The 18,705-nt window shown below is 45.0% G+C and overlaps 2 protein-coding genes across 5 annotated transcripts; one reads left to right on the top strand and one right to left on the bottom strand.

Moving 5' to 3' along the window:
* Positions 1 to 1,431: 1,431 nt before the first annotated feature.
* cdk8 (cyclin dependent kinase 8) lies at positions 1,432 to 9,442 on the bottom strand. Of its 2 annotated transcripts, none has more exons than XM_071913741.2 (13): positions 9,054 to 9,442; positions 7,491 to 7,566; positions 7,044 to 7,154; positions 6,056 to 6,196; positions 5,222 to 5,279; positions 5,000 to 5,131; positions 4,744 to 4,887; positions 4,009 to 4,078; positions 3,684 to 3,756; positions 3,356 to 3,453; positions 3,069 to 3,156; positions 2,723 to 2,881; positions 1,432 to 2,608 (listed from the first exon to the last, which is right to left on the bottom strand). In XM_071913741.2, exons 1-13 carry the CDS (start codon positions 9,179 to 9,181, stop codon positions 2,483 to 2,485), a joined length of 1,404 nt encoding a protein of 467 aa, XP_071769842.1. In that variant the 5' UTR covers positions 9,182 to 9,442; the 3' UTR covers positions 1,432 to 2,482. The 2 variants fall into 2 exon arrangements, with proteins under 2 accessions (XP_071769842.1, XP_071769843.1); XM_071913742.2 differs by having other exon boundaries at positions 3,078 to 3,156.
* A 1,245-nt stretch (positions 9,443 to 10,687) lies between these two features.
* Positions 10,688 to 16,873, top strand: rnf6 (ring finger protein (C3H2C3 type) 6). Of its 3 annotated transcripts, none has more exons than XM_071913768.2 (4): positions 10,688 to 10,752; positions 11,970 to 12,125; positions 12,317 to 12,439; positions 12,956 to 16,873. In XM_071913768.2, the coding sequence occupies exons 2-4, from the start codon at positions 11,978 to 11,980 to the stop codon at positions 14,812 to 14,814; spliced, it is 2,130 nt and encodes a 709-aa protein (XP_071769869.1). In that variant the 5' UTR covers positions 10,688 to 10,752; positions 11,970 to 11,977; the 3' UTR covers positions 14,815 to 16,873. The 3 variants fall into 3 exon arrangements, with proteins under 3 accessions (XP_071769869.1, XP_071769867.1, XP_071769868.1); XM_071913766.2 differs by having other exon boundaries at positions 12,317 to 12,481; XM_071913767.2 differs by having other exon boundaries at positions 10,714 to 10,752; positions 11,900 to 12,125; positions 12,317 to 12,481.
* The last annotated feature ends 1,832 nt before the right edge of the window (positions 16,874 to 18,705 follow it).

The following is an 18,705-nucleotide window of genomic DNA, read 5'->3' as shown; positions in this document are numbered from 1 at the left end:
GCCCGTCTGGCCACTCCGGGAGAAAAAAAATCCTTTGAGGAGGGGCGGAACCCACCGGCCGCAACCACCAATCACATTCCCACGAGGGGGATTTAACGCGTGACGGGCGCTCGCAGCGACCAATCGTATCGCGCAACAGAGATGAGCGACAGGGAGATCGCCCAGCTCGAGCGCGGCGTTGGGAATGGGAAGGGCGGGGTTACTGCTGGGTGTTGCTGAAGAGCTTATACGGGTTTTTTACGCAATCGGGTCCCCATCCCTTGACAACATTTAGAGCTTAGAAGAAACACATTCTGGGGCCTGTGGGATTTGATCAACATAAAAAACATTTAAATGGCGCCTAATAGCACTGAACTAGAGAGGGTTTTAGGATATTATTTACAGTCTATGATTTAGGGCGTTAATGACTTGGCAGACAGTGATGCTGAGAATGAGCTGGGATAGCATTGTATAACTGACTGAAATAGCTGGGCTGCATCCTATTGGAGTGGGTTAAATGGGAGGACTTGCTACTATACATGGACCTGTGCTTAACACCCAGGTGTGCTCCTAGTCAAACAACAATCAGTGAGAGAACTGAGATGACAGATCACAGGGAAAGGGAGCAGGGAAATAGTCTCTGGACTGTGGAGAGGCTTTAGCTCCTTAGAGAGGAAAAGGATGGAAAGATTGTTTCATTATTGAAAATGCAGTTCTATTCCTGGACAAGAGGACAGTAGTGGCCTGCATTCGTTACACAGCCGGGTGTGTCTGGTTGATATATATAATTGATTTATCCATGCATACCAAAGCACACAGACAGACACATAGACATTACTATTATAAAGTGGAGGCACAGTTTAGACAGGAGATGCAGGGACTTCTAGAAAAAAAAAAAAGGTTTATCTCAGCCTAACTGGACTTTCCAGGAAAAGCATGATTTTGGTTGATTAGTTGAAATGGTATGCCCAATATGAGAGTGTCTGTACAAAGTGTACATGTGAGAGAAATAGATTTCTGTAAGTGAACTATCAGCAGAAACTCTGTGATCTTAACTGGAGGATAGTGTAAGTCTATACTGTATACCGTAAAGTATAATTTCACAGCAGTACAAAGTGCAATGCACATATTCTTTGAGTCACTGCATATCACATCGTATAATGTATATGATGTCTCATGTCACAATTAAAAACTGATCCATTAGCAATTTTATATATTTTCCCAGCCAGCCAGTGTGACGGGAGATGCCATCTGAAGAGGCACTCGACTGATTTGAGCAAGTTTGCTGCTCTTGCTTAGTGAATTAGAAGTGGCAAAACTTACTGGGCAAAAAAAAAAAAACTGGCAATAGAGGTGCAGAAGATGAACAGTGGGGGACAGATACTTAAATTTGCCACATACCTCAGTTGCTTGCATGCACATACACACACCCAAAATATACGTACAATACCATACAATATCAACGTTTCCACTTTTATTGTCAGGATACTTGCTTCATGTAAAATATTTCAATACAATACAGTACAATGCATGTTCCACCTGCCGTCCTCCACGCGATTGGTTGGTTTTGTCATGAAGTTCTAAGGCTTGCCCACAGCATACAACAGCTGATCGCTCAGCCAGCGCAAGCTGCTTTGCCGCTCTTGCCATGAAAACAAAACCATGAAAACGGATTAAATTATAAACTACTAAAATCTTTTTTTTTGTAACCTTTTTTGTCCTTTCTGAATAAAACCCTCAACACCACAGCTGTGGGGGCTCCACATCCTCCCAGCATGCTTCACAGCAGCTCAGTTCAGTCCTCAGCTGAGGCCCTCACAGGGCCGTCACACAAAACGGACAGACAGACAGACAGGAGGACAGACGGACAGGGACTCTGTCAATGCTGGCAGTCACATAGCAGCTTTTAGTCTCATCCAAGCTTCAACAGGAAGAGGGGAACTGACCGGGGTAGGGAAATGGTGGAGGTGTAGAGACGGGCGGAGGAGAAGGGGGAGGGTGACGACAGAACAGATCAACATGTTTCCCCCGAATTCAGCCATCTTCTTTTGGTTTGTTTTATTACGTCTGACTACCATAAACAGGTTGGAATCTCTTACGGTCACAAGCTCCTGGCAACGAAGACCTGGATAACAAACGAGTGGGGAAGGTAGTGACAGCATCCGTTCTTCTCATCCTCCCGCCTTGCGTTTCACCCGTCAGGTTTCGCCATAGAGCAGTGTTTCTAATACTGGGGTTATGGTGCGTAATCTTGAAGATGTGTAGATCGCTGTCGTTCTGGTCTAACAGACTGCTGCAGGGAAGGTGCCCTTTGTGGGGTGACGGGGGCGGGAAAGGGGCAGGGCTGTTGCCATGGACATCCCCACATCCCTCAGTACATTCTCCCAGGCGGGCGTGGTGAGGGTGAGGGGCGTGTATGTATACGTGTGTGTGTGCTTGTGTATGTGTGTGTGTGTGTGTGTGTGTGTGTGTGTGGGGGGGGGGGGGGGGGGGGGGGGGGGTCTCAGTAGCGGTGGGTCTGGTGGGAGTACTGGGGCGGCTGCTGGGAGGTAGAGGAGTATCCCATGCTGCTTTGGGGCAGTGATGTGCTTGGTCCCGGGTTCTGGTAGGCAGCATGTGGATTGGAGCGCTGCAGGGAGGGCAGAAATAAAGAAGCTATTCAGTAAATCTTATTGACATTATCCATGGATATTTCATGCAGAGAGAGAGACAGAGAGAGAGAGACAGAGAGAGAGAGACCTACCTGGTAGTCTGAGGTCATGATGAGGCCACCTGAGGTAGTGGTGGGCGGGACAACTCGCACTTTCTTCAGAGGCGGGCCCTGGGCGTGGCTGTTGTCAGGGTTGCCAGTATGCCCCGCCCCATTGGTGTGGTTGTTCCCCTGTTGCTGCTGCTGGTTTTTCTGTGAGCAGAGAAACCACACCGGAGAAAGCCTTCATCAACCATACACAACTGTGCACAGAAATCACACTAGGATGTTCTGTAATAACTACATCTATCATATGTATTCCTATATCCAAATATGTCTACATATGTATTAAATAAGCATGCCATACAACAAGAGTAGGTAGAAAGTATGAGGCACACACATTTCTTACTTTGTCTGCCTTGTCCTCTGGCTCCTCTTCCGTCAGAAACTCCCTCTTGGGGTAGGGAATCTGGCAGCCTGCAAACACACTGGGGAAAAGAAAGAGGCTTGTCAACTTCAAACATTTATTCCCATGACTCAGAGCTAATTAGGTAAGGGACCCGACCAACATGCTAGGCCTCCCTGGGTCATGTGACCCAAGTTAAGGAGCAGCACAACATGGCTGGGCTGGACAGAGTTGTGTTAGTGTGTTAGTGTGTGTGTGTGTGTGTGTGTGTTGTGACTCACTCAGAGGTGGGCAGGGGCTCCTCCAGAAAGTAGGGGTCCTGCATCGCCTGCTCAGATGTGATTCTACGGATTGGGTCCATGGTCAGCAGCTTCTGAAGCTTTAACAACGTTCAGACAATGTTACCCTCCAACAAGGAAAAGCACTAGGAAAACAAAACTATATAATCAATGTAATGGGAGGCTATGACATCATGAGAAAGCATGCCTAATGTGTTGTGGGAACAGAAACTACAGCTAGACTACTAGTTGTTTGGACTTGCTATTATAATAGTCTGGTATCTAAGCTATGCAAATTTCATGACATTGCTTTATTACAGAGGATACTTACCAAGTGGAATGCTTTGCTGTCTGGTTTGACTTTGTGTTTTTCCATATACTTTATAAGGCTGCAGTTTGTGTATCTGTGATAGAGGGGAGGAGCACATAATGTTAATATCATGCTTTCTGTGATTGTGCTGCAATACATAGTAAAATAAATCACTGCTATTACAACATTATATCAACATGCAATGTAATCATATGGTAATGGTGACAGATTTGTAAGACATCCAAAAAGCAAAGCTATTTTGTGTTACACCAGTGGATACAAGACTCGTCGCTTGGCTTCATTTCAGATGTTTTAGAAAATGGGGACAGTGTCTCTGAAGACTCACGTGTTCCTTCTGAAGTCTTTCATCAGAGTAGAGTGTTCTGGCATCTTCTTGATGTCTTCCCAATCTTTATCTGTCAAATTGAGGGGAAGACAGGATTACACCATGTCACATCCCTCTCTCACTTCAAGAACAGATTATTTGGTTTTAGGGATTTCAATCTTTTTAAGTACAAACGCTCATCGCTTCCCCACGACATTCCCTCCTCAAAATCTAAAAGAAACCCATCATGCAGACTGGTAAATTACACAAGTAGAGTGGCAGGGACTGTAAAGAAATAGATCAAAAGCAGGAAGGAAATGGAAAATATAGCCCCAAACGTAGCCTTGCAAATCAAAGTTATCCATAGTATCATTGGATTGGTGTTCAAAGCCCACAGACCACATTACAGCCTCAAGGAAAGACCAAGGAAATAATCTGCCCTTGGAAGAGATGTAAAGTACTTATCCCTCCAGTGCATTTTTTCCCTTGAAAAGGCAACACAGCAGCCGAAAGACTTTGGCAAAACAGTAGCTGAACAGCATTAACCTACATTACAACTATTTGGAAAAACAGAAGTACTCAATTCCCTTTAATCTGGGAAGTAATATTTCCCCTTTGGAGCCTGTTCCAAGTATGTCAACCCAAATAAATCAAAACACACTCAAGTGTTTCAAATATTTAAAACTTCTGCCTTTAAAACAAAAAAGAACTTATTCATATATTTTTTGCCCATGTTTGGCAGCAGTGGGGTCTCACCAGCGGGGAAGCCCATGACGTTGAAGATGCGGTCCAGTTGGTCGTGGTGGTATGGGTTACTGGTCTTGATGTCTTCCTGGCGACAGTGGAATATGGGCTCAGACGTCAACAGCTCCGCAAAGATGCAGCCAATCGCCCAGATGTCTGAGGGAAGGGCGGAGAGCACGCCAGCGCTGTCAGTCGAGCCAATGTAAGTGGACACACACATTCACACATGGGACAGCTGCGTACATACACGCCGATGCACAGTTCTCACCGATGGCTTTGGTGTAGTGCCGGGCCCCTAGCAGCAGTTCCGGTGCTCTGTACCAGAAGGTGACCACCACAGGGTCCAGATCGGCTAAAGGCTTCAGCGGTGAATTGAAGAGACGGGCAAACCCCATGTCCGCTGTGGAACAGGCGAGACAGTCAGTGAAATTTTAACAACCGTGGACAATAACTGACATAAAATTTAAATAAGAGGCCGTCTCATACATACCGATCTTTACTCTACCCCTCTCTGGCCCTTCCCCCATCACTAAAATGTTAGCTGGTTTCTGGATGAGAAAGAAAACACAAGACACACAAAGATAATCACAAACATGCTTCCACAATCGTAATATTCTAAACACTGACTGCACATTAACTGATGAATTTAGATTAGTTCAGCCTAGATGTTGAACTACAGCAATGTATGAGAATGAGTTATGTTGTATGTAATCAAAACTCTATGGTGCTGCCCTCTAGTGGACAAAATAGGCCCACTGTATCTCACAGGAGGGGAGGTCTTCCATTTCCGTCTCACTGAGTTCAGTCAGTGGACGTAAATGGCAGACACTTTGGTTTCCCAATCTATCATTTATAAATCAGTGAATAGGTGAGACTACTATTGGAAAGTAATTTTAAATTCATGTTGGAAAACCAATTGCAGTACTTACGAGACAAGGACTGTAATGTTTTCTTCATATCTAAATAATAATTCCTCAAATTAATGGGAAGTTTCAAGCAATGACCATTCACTAGAATACAGAATTATGGCAAAAAACGTAACTGTCAAAAATCAAGAGATGCGGCATAGTAATCTCTGGCAACTGCGACATCTTCACACAAACGATCTTTCGGCTAGACACAACGTCTACATCATATGAAAACAGCCAAGGCTAAACACACAGGGACTGAAACTGCTTCATCTGCCTCTGGCCCACTCTCAGTCCAATCACATCCCTCCCATCTCTATTCCACTGTTGTCTTGTGTCTTCTTAATAACATTCCTACCCAAATATTTTCTCAATCCCCCTCCTCTCCTCCCTGCCCTCCCTCCCAATCCTCTTACAAGGTCTCTGTGTAGGACCCAGTTGGCGTGGAGGTAATGGATGCCATCCAGGATCTGGTAGAGCAGAGACTTGACCATTCCTCTGGGCAGCTGAAGAGGCTTCTTGTTGGCCTTGGACGCTCTATGGAACTTAATAATGTGCTGAGGAAAGTAATACAAAACAAAATAACAAAAAACAAAATAATAGTCATTAATGTGTGTGTGTGTGCATGTGTTGTCTAATGTGCATCATTTTGTGTCTCTTTTTGCATTTGGGTGGTCACAAATGTGAGTTTACGCTCGAGGCGAAATGAGTAACACTGATGTTTGTGGCGAGTGTTTCCACTTGTGTGAGAGGAGAACGTGAGTGTTGCAGCTCTGTGGCAGAAAATGCCAATTTAACTCCGTTCTGACATCCTGCCAGTTGTAACTGCCATCATTAGTGCAGTAGAGGTTTGACTACTGAATGTTTTGGACCCTCCTTGCACATTTGTGTGTGTGTTAGCAATGCACAATAAGCACCATTTTGTGTCTCTGTTCTTGCAGCTAGCTGGTGGTGAATGTGAGTGGATGCTACAGGCAGGATGAGTAATACTGGCGTTTGTCTGTTTTTATCCCCGATCTCAAAAAAACAAAAAAAAAGGAAAATGTTCAAATATGTGCAAAACAAAAGGAGCAGAAAGTACAAAAACATATGTAACCTACTTGAAAAAGTGTGCTGTTGAGTGTGGCTCTATTGTATACAAATATGCTTGTGTGCGAATGTAAATGGCTAGATATCTATAGTGTGTGTGTGTGTGTGTGTGTGTGTGTGTGTGTGTGTTGGGGCTACACAAACCTGGAAAAAGTACTTAATAACTTGTATAGAAAAATATCCACATGTATCTCCACTCATATCGACATTGCTACATCCAGCAAACAATATCACAATATGTTTAGTAAATATCATGCACTCATAGGGTGTGTGTGTGTGTGTGTGTGTGTGTGTGTGTGTGTGTGTGTGTTTTACCCAGAGATCATGCTCGGCGTAGTCAAACAGCAGCCATACTTTACGGTCTGCGTGTGACAGGAAGACCTTCTGCAGTGAGATGACATTGGGGTGCTTCAGCTCCCGCAGCAGCTGCAATACACAAACACATTCAGAGGACTGCTACAGACTGGCAACAGACTCTTATAGAAGAAACCATGAATGACAGACGGCCTGATCTATACAATTGAATGCACATACACACTGAGAGAAGTGAACAAGCTGGAATACTGTTAATATTACATATAAAATATACGTCTATTTTCTTTTCCTCTGTGAGCCTTCTAGCTATTGTGTTTTATGTCCGTCGCTTATTTAACAAAGGCTACTTTGTGAATAAAGGTGATTCGGACATTACATAAGCCATCTAGGCATGGCATGAAGGTGCTGCACAAAAAACAAGGGACACAGGAAGCAAAACAGTCTTACTGCAATCTCTCTGCAGGCTGACATGGAGATGCCAGTGCCTTCAATCTGCTTGAGGGCGTAGTCCTTATCATCCTTCCTACAAACACAGAGAGAGGCAGAGCAACATCAACACCAGACCAGACTGCGGGTCCCCCGAGAGCCGTCTGCCCAGAAACATAAAGGGGGGCACTTCGCAGCTGGCACAGGGACTCTGAGAAGAGGCCGAGTTGCATTACCTCCAGATTTGTGTAATCAAGCTCACCTCCGAGGCTCAAAACAATAGAGGGGAGAGGAAACAGACCCTGTCTGGCAGCTGGCAAGGGACAAACAGAGCACTGGGACTGGCCCGCACTTGAATGAATCAGTTATACCCCTCCTTCCCCCTGGCCTAAATCATCTCATAAACCCATGCTTTGTGCCTCCTCAGGCCGGGTCCAACTGCTGCAGCACAAATTAGCTCACAGAGTCTCATAAACAGCAGTCTCCTAAAGTGAACACAAACATCTTTAAACACTTTAGGGCTCTTTAGTGTGGTTCCGGCTGCCAGTATGCCCGGGCCACTCTAATGGGCCTGGCCTGGTATGGGCCTGGTAGCTCTGGCTGCCTTCAGCTCCCTCCGGCTCGGGTCCAGACTCAATTAAGACTGGTGCAGCCTGGGATCGCATCAGAGCCAGTAGGAAAAAATGGCAAATAAATTAACCGTTTAGGTGTGTAGGTGGGCTATGGTTAAAGAATAAAAATGTTAGGCATGATCTGTTAGCATGTGCATAAGTGAGAGTTCATCCTTGTCCAATTATGAAAGCTTTTTACTGCCTTAACTATAGGCTACTAAACATTTAGTGACATGTGAGTAGCATGTAATTTTAAGCTCCATTACAAAGAACATAATTTGTCTCTGTGTTGACAATACTGGAACATCAAGTAGTAAAATCTGCCTTCATGTTGGTTTTGAGGTATTTGCTTTGGCTATGCTGAAAGTGAAACACCCAAAAACCCCACTGAGACGCCCAACATCAACATCAACAAGTGCTAATAAATGCACCTGCTTCACCTCACAGTCATCATATTAACACTTATTACGGCCTGTTATTGTCTTGCAAAATAAAATAACACTGCTGAGCGTCAAGATGGCACACACAAAATCCCAGCTATTCCAGCCTAAGCATCCCATCTACAAGAAGGCGAATGAGAAACTATGCCCATAAGACGATGGTAAACTAAGCTGCTGGATTTACTGAGCACATTGCACGGTGGTGGGGCGGGGGGGGGGTTAACACAAGACTAGGCCACATATGTCAGTGCTTTTTTACACGACAGAAAGCTGCATCAGTGCCCTTCCAGTCCTGTATGACACATGAAAACCCCCTGACGTTACTGGACTGTCCTTCACATTGCTCTTTTTCATTCTTTTTTTTATTCTCTGCATAATCCTCTGTCATGCCTCCTCTGCCTATGCCAATCGAATCCAGCTTTAAAAATAAAATAAATAAATAAACGAGAGAAAGGCAATTAAAATGTATTGGGGGGCTGACGGAGGGTTCACTGGCTAGCGCTACTTGGAGGCCTTGCTGGTCATCAACTCACCCATCTTTTCTCTTCGCTTTATATACATGGCCGTACGTGCCTCTTCCCACTTTGCATCCTTCGTATTCAAACAGGTCCTCGACACGTTCCCTCTCGCCGGTCAGCTTCACTTTGAAATCATAGTCCATTTTCACTATTGTTTTGGTCAATTATCCGCTCCTTCCTTTTAAAGCGCCGCTTGGGAGGCAACTAGGCTACTTCAACGAGCTCGTTTAGTAATTCGGCTAGTTGCCTTCCCGAGCGAAGCCCTGTCTCCTAGCCCAGCTTCCGCATCTAGTTTTCGGGTCAAATTGAGTGTACCGGAGAGGATGCACGGTTCTCGAAGATAGCCAGGTGTAAACGAGCACGAAAATATTCCTTTCTCTTGTTACTGCGTTTCTCAGCCGGTATCTCTCCAAAGACGCACTCGGTAACGACGGCGTATTCGCGCACGGCACTGTCGCAAAATGTCGTGAAGCTAGACCTGCAGTAGAGAAAGGACTGAAGAAATGGATAACACCACGTGGAAATACACTTGTAAAAATAAAAGAGCAGTCAAATGATAGCTAAGTTTATTACAGCGTATAAATTGTATCATGGAAAAACTGTATTCTAGTTCTAACATATACTGACATATTTCAATATGGTGTATTCATGTTTGTCTGACACCAGGCGCACAAAGAAACCATCTTCATTTTATATATATTTTTTGTTATTAAACAATTATCTCAATAAAATATTAACAGGAAATATTAACACATTTGCTTTGGATTTAAGGGAAACAAGGGCAGATGTAAGGTGCTCTGTCTACCCTAAGAATTATAGTAACTGTACAAAATGGTACAAATATCGCAGCAAAACTGTCCCCTTAGACATTTTATGGAAACATTATAGTGATACCATAGGATATAAGATACTATAAAGTATAATAAATCACTATAAACTACACAGACTCACTAGAAGGCCCTATGGGAATATTTTTGAATATTATAATGATTTTGCGTTTGGGCATAACAATATAAAGATGGTATAACCTTGCTAAATTATAATCGAGATTTTGCAGAAGCTTCACTTATTTGCAAAACAGTGGAAAGTGGAAAAACAAACAAAACAACAAAAACCTAAGCACAACTTTTTGATGTTAATCAAAGTTTTAGCTACTTTGTTGGAGACTTGTCAACACCTAAAACAAAAGTCAACAACAGTCCAGATTCCCTGAAAACACCAAAACAACTTTTATTGAAGGGCAAAACAATTATTAAAAGCCTTTATTAAGTTGGCATCCCAGGGATAGTGCTGTTTTTCTTTTTCAGCATACAAACCTTCATCAGGGTATGATGAAACATACCTGTGACACCCTGGTGAAAGCCTGTGTGCCGAAACGCGCTGGTAATCTATAATAAATAATAGTGTCTCTTGTCACCTAATTCTGCCTTGGAGTTTGTTGGCCACTGCTTTTCACCTTTTTATCATTTCTACTAATTTATTTCATGGTATAAGTCATTGGCAAATATCAATTATTGCTTGGGATTTCGTTTCAAATATTCTTTCCTCGCATGTTTGGACAACAAAGCTTGTTTCGGAGATGTTTTGGGTAGGAACTAATGAGTAAGTGAGGCTGTTTTGGACGGTCGGAGTAATGTAGCACCATTGGTCCCATCTTGGTTTGAGAGAGAGGAAAGAGAAAAGCAAACCGTCCATATTACAGCTGCTTTGTCAGGTACCAAATTCTTTTTACTGGCGTTGTCAGCTATGATAAAACTATGCGGGGGTTAAGTATTTATTTGCCGAATACACTAACTGCTTGATATAACTGTATGTCTCATTACTGTCAGATGAGTTATTCATCAGCCCAGCTCACTAGCTAGCCAGCTAACGCTGCTAACGTTAGTGTCGACGGGAGCTAACAGTTATTTGCTAACGTAAAAATTGGTAGCGCTAACTTGCTAGCGCTGTGTTAGCAGCAAAAGCGTTGCGCATTCAAAATGACAGCTCGGACCTTTGAAAGGCCCGCAAAACTAACTCTTGTGTTTATGTGGCAACGCATTTGATCCTGTCCAGATATTAATATTATACAAATGTAATGTAAGAAAATAATGTTGACACTATTCTTTGTCTTTCTTCCTTTGCCCTGCGCATACACGGAGACCTCCGTTTATTTTATCATGTCCCGCCTCCGTAATGCAATGTTTGGACATTCGACGTGTCTGTTATCACTTCTAGGCCGGTGATTGGTGGCTAGCCAGGATGACAACGCCAGTTTTGTTGCCTCATTCCTCTGCCTTCTTCAACATGGCCTTCCCTATGGGGATACAGGATTAGCTAGCTACTGTTGTAACTTAGCTAACATTAGCTAGCAGGAATACTACATTGTGTTTTGGGATGCCTTTTTGGCATAATTTGCGGTGATTGAATTATGACTCTTATTCTCATGCTAAATGAAGTGAACTTGCAACGCTAGTCGTCGGACTCAGAAGGCAAGCAACGCTCGCTGTATTTTAAGCCTTGTATAGTTTACTCGACCTCTTGCAGGCGGTGTCTTTCTGTAGAAAATGGATGGCGTTGTCTGACTTGTCGGTCTTAGCTAGAGATTAGTCTTTGCACAGCTAAGATACAACAACAAAATTCTATTTTTTATCACATACTTGCTCAGTTGTCTGAAACAACCCAGCCGATGCATGTCATGTACATGACCAAAGGTGTGGTGTGTCTGTTATCTTGTACAAGGAGAGCCCGATCTGCATAAGCTTGTCTGTTCTTGTGCATTGTGCTTTAATGAAATATGAGCATGTCCACTTCAGCATTAGAGCAGCAATGGTTGAATATGTTGCTTCAGTCCTTATTTTCAGAGAATGCTAAATGCAAAGCCATAGTGGGTAGGTAAGCTTCAGCTGATGTTCCACCCCTGACTGACACCCTCACCCATCTGTCTGGCAGCGGTTTTCATGGTGATGGACCCTCCCGGTGGGCGAGACGAGCGACGGAGGCAGGCAGAGCGTCTTCGGCGGGAGGAGGCATACTATCACTTCATTAATGAACTGAATGAGGAGGAGTATCGCCTAATGAGAGACAACAACCTGCTGGGCACCCCTGGTGAGGAGGAACATGTCTTGTGATAGCCAACCGAGTTCATTGACTGGATTTGCCAATGCAGCCTCACTTCACATATATGCACATTATGAAATCATTTTAGCTAGTAATCTGGGGAGCAAGGGTAGCTCTCCTTTACCTGACGGTGCTGACAGCGCCTAACAACGCCTAACAACCTGCATGTCGTTTCACAGGGGAGGTGACTGCCGAGGAGCTCCGGCAGCGTCTTGATGGAGCAAAGGAGCGTGTGTCATCTCAGCCCCGTCCTGAGCAGCGCTTGCAGACTACAGAGTCTGGAGAACAGGAGGGCAGTAGCGGTGAGGGAGAGGAGAGAGGGGCTGGAGGGAGACGAGGGGCAGGTAGGGAGGGAGAAGGGGGAGGTACTTGTCTCCATCAGCTCTACCCAACCTGGCTTGGGCTAGTGATGGTGTCATATGGTTTGGTTGAATCTCCATTGATTAACCAGCGAGTCAAAGAACAGCAGTATTCAATAATTATTGCACCTATGCACTTCAAATCAACATTTTGTTTCCTGACTAGAGTTGGAGAACAGCAAAACAGATGACAGACAAGTGATAGCTTCAATCATGTATTCAGTAAAACAAATGTGTCTACCACTAACTGTTAAAACCGAATGCTACACAAAGCTGTGCTAGGGTACAGACATTATTTAGATTAAATAACCATGAATCTTTTATGTAAGAAGAGAATAAGAGAATAGATTTGTTTTTTACCCTAACAGATGCTTATTATGAGATTTTGGGGAGAATATGTTGATTTTTCAGGTCAGTATTCTGTTCGTTCACAGTCTGACAGATATTTATTCTTTACAGGGGCCACAGAGCCAGGAGCAGAAACTTCTAATGGTGACTCATTACTAGAGTGGCTGAACACTTTCAGACGCACTGGTAATGCTACCCGCAGTGGGCAGAGTGGCAACCAGACGTGGCGTGCTGTCAGCCGGACCAACCCTAACAGTGGAGAATTCCGCTTTAGCCTGGAGATCAACATCAACCATGAGCAGCCAGAGCCGGGGGAGCATAATGACACCTCGGACCCCGCAGAGCTGCCAATGGCTGCCCCAAACACAACTTCAACCTCTATACGCACGGCTTCCTATTTCCCCACCCCTCGCCCTTCAACCTACACCACTCCAAGGCCAGTCCCTTACCCCTCCCCCCGCCCGGCCCTCAGTAGGAGGGCCCAGACACGCCGCACACGCAGCAGCACTACCAGTCCTCCCATGAGCCCCCCAGCCCTTCCCACACCAGTGGCCCCCCCAGCCACGGTTCTGAGGAGAGGTGTGGCCTTGCACTCTCCACCTCCACCTCCTGTTACTCCCCCTACTTCCCACGATCAAACTACACCCTTGCAACATCAGGCCCTGAATGCAGCATTAGAGCACGGGCGTGATGAGGTGACTGCTTCTCTGGACTGTCCCCGCGTGTCACCCCAGTCTGCATCCCAAGCCCCAGCTGTGGGACGGGAGTCACGTGGCAGTAGGACTCGATCCCGTGGCCGGATCCGCAGGGCCGCCGCTGGGGGCGGGGCTTCATCCCGCTTGTCACGGCGAAGCCGTTCCCCCCTGCACAGAACACCTGTCCCCAGTGCCACTCCACCATCCAGCAGTGGTGTCAGTGGCGCTAACATCCACATTGTTGAGTCAGGCAGTGGAACAAGTTCTGTTTCCATGGAGACGGGTGAGGCTCTGGCCGAACCTGCTGCTCTAACAGAGCCAGCCGCAGAGGCAGGAGAACACGAGAGCGAGTCACATGTGGCAGGAGCAGGAGGTGCAGCGGTACGCCGCCACCCAACCATCATGTTGGACCTCCAGGTGAGAAGGATTCGACCCGGGGAAAACCGGGACCGGGACAGCATCGCTAGTAGAACGCGTTCCCGTGCCCGGGTCGCCGAGAATACGGTCACATTTGAAAGTGACAGCGGAGGGTTCAGACGCACCATCTCCCGCTCGGAGCGAGCTGGGATCCGCACCTACGTCAGCACCATCCGGATTCCACTGAGGCGCATCAGTGAGACGGGCCTGGGAGAGCCCAACTCCACAGCCCTGCGTTCCATCTTGCGCCAGATCATGACCGGTTTTGGTGAGCTGAGCTCCCTCATGGAGACGGAGGCTGATTCTGAGACGGTTGCACCTAGCCACCCAGATGCCAATGGTACCAATACTAGCACCAGCCCAGCCTATCGTCTACACGCAAATGAGAATACAGCTGGCCACGGTGGTATAAGTGGGGCAGATCAGGAGAGGGTGGGGCTGGTGGGGACTGAGGAGGAGCAGGGGGGTCAGGCCAGGCTAGGAGGAGCAGTGGTGAGCCCCACTGAGGGACGGGCCACCAGCAGAGACACCAACAACCTGGTAGAGAACGGTACTCTACCCATCCTGCGGTTGGCACACTTCTTCTTACTGAATGATGAAGAAGACGAGGAGCACCCTCGGGGCCTGACCAAAGAGCAGATTGACAATCTGGCCACACGTACGTACGGCCAGGCCAGCCTGGAGGGGGAGGTGGGCCGCGCGTGCAGTGTCTGCATCAATGAGTACGCCCAGGGCAACAAGCTGCGCCGCCTGCCTTGCTCCCACGAGTTCCACATCCACTGCATCGACCGCTGGCTCTCTGAAAACAACACCTGCCCCATCTGTAGGCAGCCCATACTTGCAGTGCATCAGGACTGACCCATATTTTCACAAACACACCTACCATGCTCCCTGCTGGCTGAACTGAGCATGCCCAAGTGGGCTGTGCATGTACATAGCGCTTTCATGGTTTAATTTCTTTGAGAATATCCATTGTATTGAAACTGAAGAAGGTTGAACCAAAAGCGGGGAGAAAAAAAAACAAACTATAAATGCAGAGAATTAACAAAACTTTATTTTTTTAGACTCTTTGTTTTCAGCACCTTGTTTTTGTTTTCATTTTCTTCTTCCTGTGACCTTTTCTCTGGTCTCTATCACAATGCTTCAGAGGCCCACATCAATGGATAGCACTAATGCTTAAGGAGCTCCTGTAGCCGCTGCTGACTAGTCTCAATTTAACTCTTTAATGTCTGATACATGTGATGCCTCCTTGTCACAAATGGACTACACCAATCACTTCTAGACTTGAGTTCTTCAGTATATGATGTAAATATCTCACCAACACTTGTGTTTAAGGGTTTTGAAGCGAGACGCCCCTCGCTCGCCATCTGTTTGTAATGGAAGCAGAAAACCTTCCGTTTTTTTTTAACAGTCACCATTGCAGTCCTCCATTTTAAAGCTCTGACATCCATTTTAAAGTGTCCATTCACAGTTGGTTCTGCCCCAAACACACAGTTGGTTCAGAAATGTCTGATCAAGGTTTACGAGTATGTATTTAATTTGACATTCTTATTCTACATGTCCAGTGGTCTTTACATTTGTTTGCCCTTCTCCATACACCTCTCTCATATAACCACAATACGCAGACATGACATTCTTATTCTACATGTCCAGTGGTCTTTACATTTGTTTGCCCTTCTCCATACACCTCTCTCATATAACCACAATACGCAGACATGACATTCTTATTCTACATGTCCAGTGGTCTTTACATTTGTTTGCCCTTCTCCATACACCTCTCTCATATAACCACAATACGCAATTGATCCATAAAATTAAGAAAAACTCACTTTTTGAAATCAGTTACAATCATTGACATTACCCACGTGAACAGCACAATTCAAATGGCAAACCTGAGGCAAATGATAATCAGGAAGTCAGTAATTTAGTAGCAAGCACTTGGTCTTTTTTGAGACAGTAGTGATCATACAGATGAGGAGTTGTGCAATAAGAGGAGAAAAGACAGTATTTGTGTTTGTGATGCTGTTCATTGTTTACACCTTCCTGAAGGTGTAAACAATGACAAGTATTCTAGTCTCCACCTAAAAGAAGTCTTTCCAACCCTGAAATCAATGTTTCTTCATAGTTCTTACTGTTTTTCATCCATGCCCCTGACAAAACACCTGGCAATTTGTCGAGGCTCTTGAGCCTCTGCTGCTTTTCCTCCCAACTTGCATCCACTGCTGATGGGGACTGTGAACAGCACTGCTCTCCCTAATGAGGTCTGTGTCATATGCTCTTCTTATGTTTTGGTTTTACATTACCTGCACAGATACTGGCATTTCTACTATACCATAGGTGGATTACTCACCTGCACCACCTAGTCAGTCTGTTGCCACCAGGGGCGCCATGTACAACAACAGCTTAGGAGATGGAATATCAGTATGCAGGAGCTACTACATCTTTGCAGTTACCATATGAGCCACAAAACTGCGGGAACGTTGCAGTATGTAAGAGTGCGTGAGAGTGGACAAGTGTGTATATATGGTTTGTTGTGTGTGTGTGTGTTTTGTGTGGATGGGTGCTGAAGCTGAAGGAAATGTCCCGTTAACCTGGTTCTCAGAAAGCATTTTGTTCCTTGAATGTCCACCAGAGACGGAGTTGGAGAGCGTTGTGGCCACCCAATTCAGAAGTGAATATTTATTCTGTTCCTATTTAATAAGATGGAAAACAACTTTTGAAATATGAATATGTATTATGTTACAACGTGATGAGATTAAATAAAAGTTAAGATGAATATGTATTATGTTACTATGTAATAAAATAAAGACATGGGTTTCTTCTCTGCTCCTTAACAATGGAATAAAATGCAGCTTTGTTATGCCTGGGGATGTCGATGTTCTCTCATGCCCACCAATAACAACCCTTAACAGGATTAGTAGATGGAAAATAAACTTCTTTTTACATTCAGCTGAGCCATATTTCAAATTACTCATCTATATTATGTTTTCAATTAATATAACTTTATTTCCCTTAGGCAAATTCTTATATAACAAAAAGATAAAGTAAATCTTTCTTGACACCTTCTACTTTTTCACAAGGTCTTGAGTTTCTGTCCCATACCTTGACTCCTTGTATCGAGTCAGTCAACTTGAAATCGAAAGATTCCTCCAATGCTATGATTTTTTTTTTTTTTTTTATCACTTTTGGATCAGGGATGAACTCGCGCCCTGAGCACAAGAATGCGCAAACCGATGAAGCTTGGAGACTTTATTTTTTCTTCATTCCTATATTTCTGATTGCATCCTCAAAGTTTATTTTACACCGTATGGATGACATGCGTCCTCTGTGGCTCTGTAGACGACAGGGGCGCGCACGCATCTCATCATCCGATGCGCGCCCCAACGGCTCAGCTGAACGGACGCCAGGCTGACGTTAAGCCAGACAGGATAACACCGGAAGTTGGGCTATTTTGCATTCAGAATAAAAGCCTACAATTTGGGGGTGTACAGAACGTCTTTTGTAATATAAACAACAATTCTATTTTCATTTACTACTGATTCTTCCCTAAATATATTCTTCATTTTCACTTAATTACTTCATTATTCGTTATTGATAAAAGGATACCTGCCAAATTATGGTGTTAGCTCCCATTTCTGTAGGAACAGTTGTGCCACAAATTTGTGGTATGCATCAAAGACAACAGTATCAAACTGGTGTGAATTATAATATGGATACATTTAGTATAGCATAGTATATAAGTATAGGTTAAATATAACTGCATTTTGCTTATAGTGGGGAGGTGTGATACCTCATGATTACTTTACCCATATTTACATGTATCACTACATCACTGTCTACATGCAATTTTGGGTAGTAAATGAATACTTAATGGTGTTTACTTACCCAACTTTGCCTATATAGTTATGAATATATCCTGTGAACAGGACTATGGGGGAAATCAATTGTATTTTAATTTACTACACATTCCTCTTGAAACCCATTCTTTATTTTTTCACATTGTTACTTCGCATTACAAAAGTTGCAACGCATGCGCCTCGATAAACGTTTTATTTTGAAAGCAGTGACCGGACACCAGACGATTCTTCTTCTGCCTGACTTGACGCTGGCTCAGTACACCTCTACAGCAGCCTCCGCGGTCCTACACCGAGAATAATGATCCCTCACCACCAGCGACCGCAGCCCGGGCTCGGAGCCGCATTCCCCCGCTGTGTCGGTGAGCCATGAGCATGCCACCGCTCCGGCCTCCTCTTCCCAGCCTGACCGACTCCCGTTCACCAGCAGGATGTATTTCAACCGGAGAGCGAAGAAGATACACAGCGAGGGAGGTAGGCTGTAAAAAAACAACAATATAATAACCTTATTTAATCTCGGGGAGTCTGTGTTCCGCTCGACCTGTCAGTGTCACGTTTTGTGAGAAGTCGGATTTATCGCAGTGGTAACAGGCCTGTGGTTAACGGGGCGGTCACAGTGTGTAACGGGGGGGATTTAAAGGCCTTTCACCGTGCGTGTTTGATATGTGTTTGGCATCTGAATAACGGGGGTTGGGATGGTCCGGGACTGCGGCATGGGGGCGGTGTAGCTTAGCTTATTTATCCTCAGGCCTTGCTCGTCTTGGCACCGGTTGTGGATGCGAGGGCGAGCAAACTGCAGGTGCTTCAGGTAACACTATAGGTCTGCTGTTTTTCAATGATAGGAGACTCAATGATAGAGGAGCTTATTATAGCATAGTGTCACCTTATAATTTCC

Source organism: Centroberyx gerrardi, chromosome 22, assembly GCF_048128805.1.
Source record: "Centroberyx gerrardi isolate f3 chromosome 22, fCenGer3.hap1.cur.20231027, whole genome shotgun sequence".
NCBI classification, from domain to species: Eukaryota; Metazoa; Chordata; class Actinopteri; order Beryciformes; family Berycidae; genus Centroberyx; species Centroberyx gerrardi.
This window is presented reverse-complemented; position numbering and strand designations above follow the sequence as displayed.